General features: G+C 38.9%; 1 protein-coding gene across 1 annotated transcript in view; it reads right to left on the bottom strand.

The window, feature by feature from the left end:
* Window positions 1–11,196, bottom strand: part of MAP3K15 (mitogen-activated protein kinase kinase kinase 15) — a 76,250-nt gene that overhangs the window by 23,712 nt on the left and 41,342 nt on the right. Inside the window, exons 13-18 of the mRNA XM_006765134.2 lie at window positions 10,076–10,171; window positions 8,465–8,552; window positions 6,475–6,608; window positions 4,370–4,497; window positions 1,117–1,247; window positions 881–986 (exon numbers count right to left, since the gene is read on the bottom strand). Of these exons, the coding sequence (XP_006765197.1) occupies window positions 881–986; window positions 1,117–1,247; window positions 4,370–4,497; window positions 6,475–6,608; window positions 8,465–8,552; window positions 10,076–10,171 (683 nt within the window). The remainder of the gene's footprint in view (window positions 1–880; window positions 987–1,116; window positions 1,248–4,369; window positions 4,498–6,474; window positions 6,609–8,464; window positions 8,553–10,075; window positions 10,172–11,196) is intronic.

Below are 11,196 nucleotides of genomic sequence, written 5' to 3'. Positions count from 1 at the left end.
CATTTAATTTTCATATCTCGCTGATTAGCCAATGGGAAGGGTAGCGGACGTACTCTAATTACCATGTTTCTCTTTTATTATGTAGGATTTTTGTTAATCCTTACCTGAGAATATTTTCCCATTGATTTTTAGAGAGTGTTAGGGAGAGGGGAAGACACAAAGAGAGAAACATCAATGTGAGAGAGATTCAGTGATTGTTCACCTCCCACATGCACTTCAAACAGGGCCAGAGGATCAAGCCTGCAACTGAGGTATGTGTCCTTGACCAGAATCAAACCTGGGAACTTTCAGTCCTGGGGCTGATGCTATATCCACTGAGCCAAACCGGCTATGGCTATAGGTAGTGTTTGAGCACCATTCTACTCATTGGTCTTGTGAATGGAAAGCTATCTGGCAATTTTAGACCACTCTGTGAACCCAGTCCCTCTCAACACTTAAATGATCCATCACTAACACTTGGAAAAGAAGCTCCAATTCCTCAAATCCACTTAGCGTACCATATTCCTGTCCTTGGAAACGTAGTCCTATCAAAGCATGAGGTACCAGAATTCACTCAGTAACAGGCTATTTCTATGACAGACCAATAAGATATCCTACTTAGTTATCTGAGGAATACTGTTCAGAATTATCCATGATTCCAAATTACGTGCTGCTAAACTTGAAAGAGATGCCACCATTTTGCCAATTGCTTAGAAACCCTCAGAAACCTCAGAGCACTACATTGACCCAACATTTGAAGGCAAAGAAGAAAGTAAGGCAATCTTGTTGCCACAGTAGCTGGCTAAGTGCATCATTTTGACAAAGTTCAAACAACTTGAAATCTGAGACAATACACCATTCACTTCAATTATCAATTGCCCACAAGCCAAGCTCTGATTACCAGCAAAAATCTCTGTACATGCATTCACTCCTACAAGACGTGCAGAGGTTCCAAAATCAGAGATTTTCACCACTCCACTATAGGTATTCACCAGAATATTATCACCCTGTAGAAAAGAAAGAACAAATGCTTAAAGACAGATTTCAAAAAAACCGAAAGCAAAACAGATTTGGACCTTAAGAAACAGTGATCTGAGATGCATTTACAAGACCTCTTTGGCTCAGACAAGCAAATACCTTTATGTCTCTGTGCACAATCTGGTTTTGGTGGAGATAGTTCAGACCTTCCAGGATCTGCTTAGTGTAAACCTTGATGGTGGACTCCTTTATCGGCCCCCAGTTTGATTTCAAAAGAGAAGAAAGGCTTCCTGGAAATGGACACAGCAGAAAGCTCATCAGGGTGACGAAGATTAAGTTCAAGAGTGCAGGGAAATAAATTCCGGTGATGTTTCGATCCTAATATAAGCACTCACACCAAAATTTTTGTAGCTGGGCTAAATGCAATGCCTTTTCCTCCATCTGTTGCCTGTTTCCAAATGAGTGAGAACTGCAGCCAGAGAAGGAACTAGAAGTGAATCAGCACATCAGCCTGACCGGAGGAGGTGGAGAGTGGAACCCCTTTGTGACCTTGGAAATTCTGGGGGGCCACCTTTGGGTTTAGCTCTGATCAGCCGTACAAAGTCAGAAGAAGAGCACAACAGTTGCTCTGTGACCTTGGGATGGCTGGCCCAACACTGTGGATGAGGGGTGGGCAAACTTTTTGACTCGAGGGCCACAATGGGTTCTTAAACTGGACCGGAGGGCTGGAACAAAAGCATGGATGGAGTGTTCATGTGAACTAATATAAATTCAAAGTAAACATCATTACATAAAAGGGTATGGTCTTTTTTTTTTTAGTTTTATTCATTTCAAACGGGCCGGATTCGGCCCACGGGCTGTAGTTTGCCCACGGCTGCTGTAGATCCTGGATATATGTCTCAGCCACTCAGCTTGGATCAAAGCCACATCTTACCCCTCACCCTGAGTTCAGAGGTGGACAGGACCAGAGGGAGGGGCTTTTTAGGGCGACAGGGACCAGGATCAGAGGAGGCTGAGTCTCTCCATCCTCATTATGAGAAGTCCCCAATGCCAGGTCATAGGGACAGTGCCATCTGAGCAACCCCATGCAATTATACTATTAAACATTAAACCTTTAGGCCCAAAGTCAGGGGTCCTCAAACTTTTTAAACAGGGTGGGCCAGTTCACTGTCCCTCAGACCGTTGGAGGGCCAGACTATAGTTTTAAAAAAAACTATGAACAAATTCCTATGCACACTGCACCTATCTTATTTTGAAGTAAAAAAACAAAACGGGAACAAATACAATATTTGTATTTGCATGTGGCCCGCGGGCCATAGTTTGAGGACCCCTGCTCAAAGTAAACCTCCCTTCACTTTATTTTCAAAGGTCATTGTGCAGGCCCTTAGGCATCAGCCAGCCTTGGCTCCCCCACCCTCCGCCTCTTTATCCAGAGCTGTGGTGGTGGTGGTGGGGAACACCTTGCTATGCCTCAGTTTCCCCATCGGCAAAAGGGGATGTATACATCTATTGTCATTCTTAAACCTCATACCTAGAATATTAATTAACGTGAATAGCAACTGATATATTTTCTGTTAGACTATGAGTAACCTGAGGGAAGAGGAAACTTTATTTCTCCTTAATGTAATCCTCAAAATCAAGCCCACTGTCTGGCTCTTAATATACATAAGTTAGGCTCCTATTATAATAGTAGGCTATTAATACTTGTTAGTTGAATGAGTAAATACAGATTTGTAACTGAAGTTATTACATTTGTATCAAGATTATAATTATCATTATTATTAATTTTTTAATTAAATGAAGACATACTGAGTTCTTCCTCTCTGCCACACACCATTTCATTTTAAGAGCTTTACATACATTTTCTCATTCAGTCCATCCAAACCCTCACTAAGAGAGGGTCAATATTACTCTAATACTTATTACCACACCTGTGGACGAAAAGGGGCCACATGCTAACCTGACTAACTCAGGAAAGGCCTGTGTGGCGTGGCAGCCTTGCAAACTCAAAAGACCTAAAGTAACCACAAAGGATGGTCTGAAATGAAAACCTTTAATTAAAAAGCAGTTTATAGTGGGTAGTCATGTCCTAGGCCAGTATCTTCCCCGACAAAGATCAACTAAGATCTTTACTGAGCCTATTATCTTTTTGCATCTAAGATAACTTACCTGTGAAATGTCAGGTTAACTTTAATTTCTCTTTTTCTGGACCCCTCAGGGCACAGCCCTGGCGCCATGACTGAGACCTCAGATCCCCTCATTGTTATTTTTATCATATTAATTGTTGACTGTTAACTCCCTTACACCCATCTGTGTAAAGAAGCATGTGTCTATCATTTTACTATTTATCCAATCCCAGAGGTTTCCCCACTTTGCTTTCTCCCACCTCCCTAATCTATCACCAATGGATTTTATGTAACCCACTTATGTCTCCTCCTTTGACTGTAATGTATAAAACAAGGTGAGCCCTAGCCAGTTTGGCTCAGTGGATAGAGCATTGGTCTGCGGACTGAGTGGTCCCAGGTTCTATTTTGGTCAGGAGCACATGCCTATGTTATGTTGAAGGCTTGATTCCCTAGGAGGCATGCAGGAGGCAGCCAATCAATGATTCTCTCTCATCATTCATGTTTCTATCTCTCCTTCTCCCTTCCTCTCAGAAATCAACAAAATATATTAAAACAAGGTGAAAAATCGCCATTTTCTGGAGCACTATCTCAATACGTTGAGATTCTGCTTCCTGGCAACTGTCAACAGTTTGGCTCAAGTAACCTCACAAATTTTTTTACAGGTTTTAGTGTGTGTGTGTGTGTGTGTGTGTATGTGTGTGTTTTACATTTACACACCAATTATTGTAGTAATTGTTATTACTACAATTTATATTTCATTTAGTCGATCAGAAAACTGAGGGCACAGAGAAGTAAAGAATTTGCCTGAGGTCACACAACTTGCAGATAGACCAATTCAAATAAGACGATCTGCCTCCAGACACAAGGAACTCATAGTCTTGCACCGTACTGCTGCTTTTGGGGATTTTGTAGATAAAGCACTGGTGTTGATTTCACTGTCAACATGTTATTTTACAATGTCATTTTAATAAACCTCTGTCCTGCCTTGTTTAAACCACCTTTAAACTCCTAGATTGTGAAGGCCTTAAGACTGGAGACTACGCTTTACTCATCTCTGTCTCCATCACTCAGTAGACCCTCAATGAATATTTGATGATTGAATTAAGAAACCAGAAATGGACTGTTTGTGACAATGGAAAGTTGCATCCAACTCCTCTGAGAAATAAATGCTTTTCCACATCTGAGAGGTCTGTCATTCTTTAAATGGCAGGATGGATAATGACATGCATATTATATCCCATCAGTGATTTTCAGAGTGTGAGACCAGAAGACCAGCGACTACTCACCCCCAGGCACCTGCTCCATGAATATCTTAATGTAGCCATTTTCAGAAATAGAGCCCAGGTACTGAACGATATTGCGGTGCTTGAGGTTCTTGTGCAGGGCTATTTCATCATGAAGAGACTGGGAGTTCCTAGTAGGAAAAACAAAGTCAGTGTCACCTGCCAAATCCCAGGGGCTTAGGGTCCACATTGTATCACCAGTACCTGCCCTATTGGTCATCGCTTCTTTCTGGAAACTTTTTCTCCCTTGGATCCCATGAGCCTAATCAGCTTCCCATTTGTAAATTAGGGGTAATAATACCAGCCACACAGGGATGCTGGGGACCAAAGTGGGTCAAATTTCTCAGACACTCATTGGAGTCCCTGCTGTGTGATAGGTACTCATTAAATGGCTGCTGTTGTTATGATCACTAGTGTGTTAGGGCCTGAACTCTTTAGCCATCCTTGGCCTCTCTCACCAGCCCCCATGAAAGGTGGTGTTCTAGAAGGTTCTGTCCTCAGCATTCTAGTCTCATTCTGCAGACTCACTCTAGACCAGGGGTCCTCAAACTTTTTAAACAAGGGGCCAATTCACTGTCCCTCAGACCGTTGGAGGGGCCGGACTATAGTTTAAAAAAAACTATGAACAAATTCCTATGCACACAGCGGCAGCAAAAACACCCAGTGGGCCGGATAAATGTTTTCGGCGGGCCGCATGTGGCCTACGGGCCGTAGTTTGAGGACCCCTGCTCTAGACTATGGCAGAAGCCACCTAATGGACCTCCCTGTCCCAGCTTCTGGCCTCTTAAGTCTATTCTATCCCTAGTCACCATGCTCCCTCTTCCTAAACCATACATCTCATTGTTTAATTTTCCTTCACAAAGTTCACATAAAGACCATATTGCTTAACATGGCACAAAAGAACCTTCAAACTCAGGTCAGACTACATCTTTTAAAATTTTTGCCTCATCTCAAGAACCCTTTACTGTCCCACTTTCTATATTCAAGTCACAACAACAGACAATTTGTTGTTCTCTGAATACACCGTGCTTAACAGCGCTGTTCTTCCCTCAGCATAGAATGCTCTGGCCTCCTTTTCTACCAAGCAAACTCCTAGTCATCCCTCAAAGATGATTTATTTTCTTAAACTTGCCACAAATCACCCAGGAAAAGTAATTCATGCCTTTCCTATGCTCTACAAACTCTCTATGTACCCTTTTTTATAACCCTTGCCACTCTAGCTTCCAGGCAGGTTTTTGTATTCCCTACCAAACTTGGAGAACCCTGGGATAAGGACAGTATCTTAGTAACCTTTTAGTCTCCAGTGTCAACCCAGAATCTGGCACAGAGAAAGTGCCAAATATCATAAGTTCAGGCTGTAAATTTAGGAAATGGGACCAAACAGTCTCTAAGGTCCCTTCTAGCTCTGAATCCCAGGGACAGCTATCAGCAATGAAAAGCTGAAACAACTATAGCAATCAGTTGAAGGAGACAGTACATGCAGCAATCCCCCTTCCCCTCAAAACACTTCATAGTCAACACTGCAATGTACTTATTTAGAATTAGGTGGGAAATAAATTTTAAAAGGAATAATCATTTAATTAGACTAAAAAATGTGAAGAAATGAGTTAGGCTGGAAGAGGTTAATGAGGTGGGGGGGGGGAATGAGGACCTATGTAATACTTTCAACAATAAAGATTTTTTAAAAAGTTATAAAAAAAGAAATGAGTTAGTATTACTGGTGATGAAAAAAACAAAAACAAAACAACACCCTAAATCTATGTGTGGGGTTGAAAGGCAGGGCATAAAATAAGTCTGTATTGCAAAAAGCTAAATTTTTACTACATTTCATATTCTGTAAAAATTTAAAACTGTCGACTTAGTTGATGGGTGGAAATAAAACTAATTTTCTTTTAAAGTATGTCTGCAATCCCCATGCCTCTTGTTTCCTCTCAATCTATTTATAATATGCAGAGAACAAAAGTAAATCACCCTTATTACTAAAGAATTGCAAATTTTTTGATGACATGATGCTCTTATCCTTAAATCCTTTGCACCATTGGTGGTGGACACGGGATTTAGTTGTGGAGGTGATGACTGAAGAAATGTGGAAGGTCTGCCCCACTTGCCTGAAATCTTTCTCTGGGATTTCTTTGATGGCTATCTGTAGTTGTTTACTCAGGTCTCTCCCAGAATACACGATCCCGTATGAGCCTTTTCCCAGCACAAGTCGATTACCATTCATATCAATGTCATACTCATACTAAAGAAGGAAAAGTAAGATTAAAAAGCACACCACTTGTGGAGAAGTCCCATAACAGCCCAAACATTGTACTGTAATTTTTAAAAACTTCTGAAGCCCAGCTGGTGTGGCTCAGTGGCTGAGCTTTGATCCATGAACCAGGAAATCATGGTTCTACTCCTGGTCAGGGTTTGATCCTCAGTAGGGGGCTTGCAGGAGGCAGCTGATCAATGATTCTTTCTCATCATTGGTGTTTCTATCTCTCTCTCCCTCTCCCTTCCTCTCTGAAATCAATACAAATATATTTAAAAAAATAAAAACTTATGAGTAATGTTCAGTACCAAGCAAGTCACATTTCTTAGGTTATATTCTTTTAATTAAATACTTATTTTAAAGGGGTAGAATTCTCAGTTACCCATATATTCATAACATGATTTTATGAAATAGAATCCAAGAAATTAAAAAATATGGCTCATTTGAAACTTAGCTGGCTCACCCTTTGGAGATTACTCCCCATTTTAATGCTGCAATTTAAAAATGGTTCTTAGCATGTTAACTACCCGAAATAGGTGTTTTCCTGCATGATCCCTTATTAACTTATTAGAAAACAAACCTTTCTATAGCCCAGAAAGAATGGGAAGGTCAATAAAATCAAATTTGTCTTAATACAAAGTACATATGCTAGGCCTCCTCCCCCCCCCTTTGGATGTATAAATCCAGCATTACATATACTGTACAAATTGACCTATAATTAGGACTGCTATTTTGTTCCCCAAAATTTATCATCAAAAGTTGGTACACAGCTGCATTCTAGTTGAGCAGTCGCCAACCGGTGGTCTGCTGACCACTGGTGGTCTGTGAAGTCCAAAAGGTTGGTGACCGCTGTTCTAGTTGATTCTTCTTGAGGATTAAAACAAATGGAACTCTATGCTGAGCAATACTTATGTAAAGCAGAAGCAATAACGGATTATTTCTGTTGCTTCCTATGCTTTACTGTGCCAACTTATGGAAGTACAGAGAACAGCATGCATGCATGTCTCTTCCCATCTACTTCTAGGGGTGCTCATGACAATTAAGGTTACTAATGAGTCCCCATTACTGTCTGATTAAACCAGACATCATCAACCTGCTTCATAAAAGGTTTCTATTACACACCTTTCTCTGTCCCACATCTGTTACCTTCAAAGTACATCCCTTAGTTCATTCCTACAATAAACATTGATTCTAAGCTAAGAATTCAAATACCTGACTCAATTATTAAAATTACCCCTTTGATATTTTTCTGAAAGCAGCTTCAAGGAATTAATTTCAGTGTAATTTGAAAGTATAATAAAATTCCATTAAATAGTAATCATTGGGAGAACCTGAATTAATGGAAAATCTGAATAACTGAGCAAGATTTAAATATATGTGTAATGGTGTACTACAACTGTGCTGTTCAAAAGAGCTTATGATGATCCTATTTTCTTAAAAATGATTTTAAAATCGTTATATTTAATATATTATATGCAAGTAGCTATAACTAAAGTCATTGTAGGCATAAATGAAAAAGTCTGCTTCTAGTTGGTCAACCATTTTTGTTGTAATCTCACAAACATGATTAACTGGCTTAGAAAAAAACTTTTCCAGAGATTGTGTATAACAGAAAATTTTAGTCTAGTCTATGCCAAAGTTTTCTTAAACATCCTGGCTGAGAGTTTTTCTATAGAGATGCATTAAACTTAATCTCTGAAAGCCATGGATAGTGATGGTTAGCTCGTTCATAAATATTTTTAAATATACATATAAAATTTTTTCACAAAAAATACAGTATTTTCTTTAAGCATCAAAGATATAATAAATAACTTTTTCCATGTTCTAGGTCTTCTGTGACTCACCTCTAAGGTGTCCTCATCAGTATCTTCCTCCAGCTCCACTGTATTGTCCACTTCATTTGTTATCATCTCTTTGACCAAAAAACAAAATCTACAACAGCAAATGACACAAAGATGCTGCTAATTATGATCACTTTTATTCCCTAACTTTACTTTAGCCATCTTACATTAAACTACAATAAAATATAAAACAAGCTTTTATAAGTTCATGGAACAATCAATCCACTCCTTGATTTGACATAATACTTTAATGGTTATCTAATCTAGTTCAAATACTGATATGATACTTAAATCCCTTCTATCCAGTATCCCCACCAACTGGCTAGCCAATTGATGCTTAAACACTCTAGTGATAGAGAAGTCATTACTACATAAGGCACCTCATTCTTTGAAAAACTCAATGAGAAATGCTTTACTTATATTGAACTAAGGCTTCTTTTATGTGGGTCTCATCCACAGATTCCTTAGAATTAATCCCCCTTTTATATAACAGCCCATTAGAAAAAGTACATAATTTTACTATGTCCCTATTAAGTTTTTCCTCCTTGTTCCCTCAATGTTTCCCCCAGGACTTATTTGTGAGTCACTCCACTAACAGATAATTCTTCAAAAGTGTCCCTGGACTACTCTTTAGTAGTGGACTACTCTTTACAGTGGTCCAGGGATGATTTAATCATTATTAAGGACAGTGGGACCATCAACTCTCAAGTTGTAGACACTCTAGTTAATGGTTGGAAATAAGGTCTTTAACAGGGGATGTAAGAAGAAATGCACAAGGTGGCCTCATCATTCTGCTGACACAGATTAAGCTTAATATCAATTATTATGCATAAATCTTTCTCAAAAATCCTACTGGGCCATATAAGTCACTTCCTAGATTTGGATAGTTGTTTATTTGCATACAAGTGATTTGACTAATTATAAACTTTTTTTTAGAGTTACTGTAAGACTCAAACAAATTAAAATTTGGCTCCAAGAGAAATGAAGCATGTCCACACAAAAACTTACATGCAAATGTTCATAACAGCATTATTAATAATAGCCCAAAAGTGGAAACAACCCAAATGCCTTTAATTGATGAACATATAAATTAAATGTGGTCTATCCATACAATTGAATATTCTTCAGCCACAGAAACGTATGAAGTGCTGGTACATGCTACAACACAGATGAACTTGAAAATTTTATATTAAGTGGAAGAAGTCAGTCACAAAAGACCACATATTGTATTTTATTTATATGAAATGTCAAAAATAAGCAAATCTATAGAGACAGAAAGTAAATTAATGGTTGCATAGGGCTGGGGTTGAAGGAAAAATGGGGAGTGACTGTCAAATATTGAGTTTCTTTTGTGAGTGATGAAAATATTCTAAAAGTAGATGTGGTGATTATTGCAAAACTGTAAATATACTAAAAAGAACATTAAATCCATACTTTAAATGTCTGACTCATGTGGTATGTGAATCATATCTCAATAAAGCTGTAAAAATAATTTTCCTTAAGTAAAAATTTCAGGAAAGGCAGTAGAGCAAATAAGTATTTTTCACAACAAAGGCCCTTTTAAAATGATTCACCATAATTAGATTGCAAATGTTTGAACCAGGTATAACTCACCTATTACGGTGCTCTTTGGTGGAAAAGTAGATTTGAAAGTCATCAAAGTTATCATAGACATAAAGAAAGCAACACTGTTCATCAAGTGTGGATATGCTGTAAAAATTTAAAGCATTAACGATGTTCTTATATATGTTATATTAATTTTCAAATTTAGAGAACAATTTAATAACAGCTTTTCTTCCATTTTACAAAATTTTAAGACTCATTGTTTTAATGTATTTAAATAGTAGGGACATTTATCTTGGTTATGTTTGAGTTTATATTCATCAACTGACTTTATTATGTATCAAGAACTTACTATATATTCATATGGGCAACAGGAAAGGGAATAAAATATGGTCTCTGTCCTCAAGAATTTAAAATTTCATAAGACAGGAAAGGTATTTGTAAAATAATTTATTATAATATAGGAATTTCTAGACTTCAAAAATACCCTACTTTTCTAAAAAGTTATTTCTCTCCCTTTAAAGTGATGTAAACTTTATCCTACAGGTGATTCATTCAGTGGCCTGTGGACTCAGATTCAGAGAAAGGATATAGAACTGTGTGGTACAAGCCCTTAATTTGGTGGAATCTAGAAGAAGCTGAGACCTAGACAGGCTGACTTTCCCAAGGTCAAACAGCAAGAGAGGGATTAGAACTCAGCTGCTTCAGACCTGCTCCCACCCTCAGATGTGCTGACAGGGTAAGACTCAGAGTATAGCTGTGAAAATTTGTAAAATTTGAGACTTGAATGGTCATCACTCCTGAAACAAAGACCATGCACCACACCTCTCCTCAGAACATCAACCCAACCCCTTCACTAATAACAATGTCCAGGAAAACTCAGCCAAGTGTCATTACCAAGTAACTCCCCAATTTAGTTTAGGGGGTAGAGGTGGCGGGGAGGGTTGCCCTGAGAACTTGCACAGTATTGGATCAAAGAAAAAATACTTTCTCTTTATATAGATACTAGGGGCCCGGTGCACGAAATTCATGCACTGGGTCGGGGGGGAGGGGGGGAGTGTCCCTCAGCCCAGCCTGCCCCCTCTCCAATCTGGGACCCCACAGTGATTGGGCCTAAACCAGCAGTCGGACATCCCTCTCACAATCCGGGACTGCTGGCTCCCAACCACTCA

This window comes from Myotis davidii, unplaced genomic scaffold (assembly GCF_000327345.1).
Source record: "Myotis davidii unplaced genomic scaffold, ASM32734v1 scaffold161, whole genome shotgun sequence".
NCBI lineage: Eukaryota > Metazoa > Chordata > Mammalia > Chiroptera > Vespertilionidae > Myotis > Myotis davidii.
This window is presented reverse-complemented; position numbering and strand designations above follow the sequence as displayed.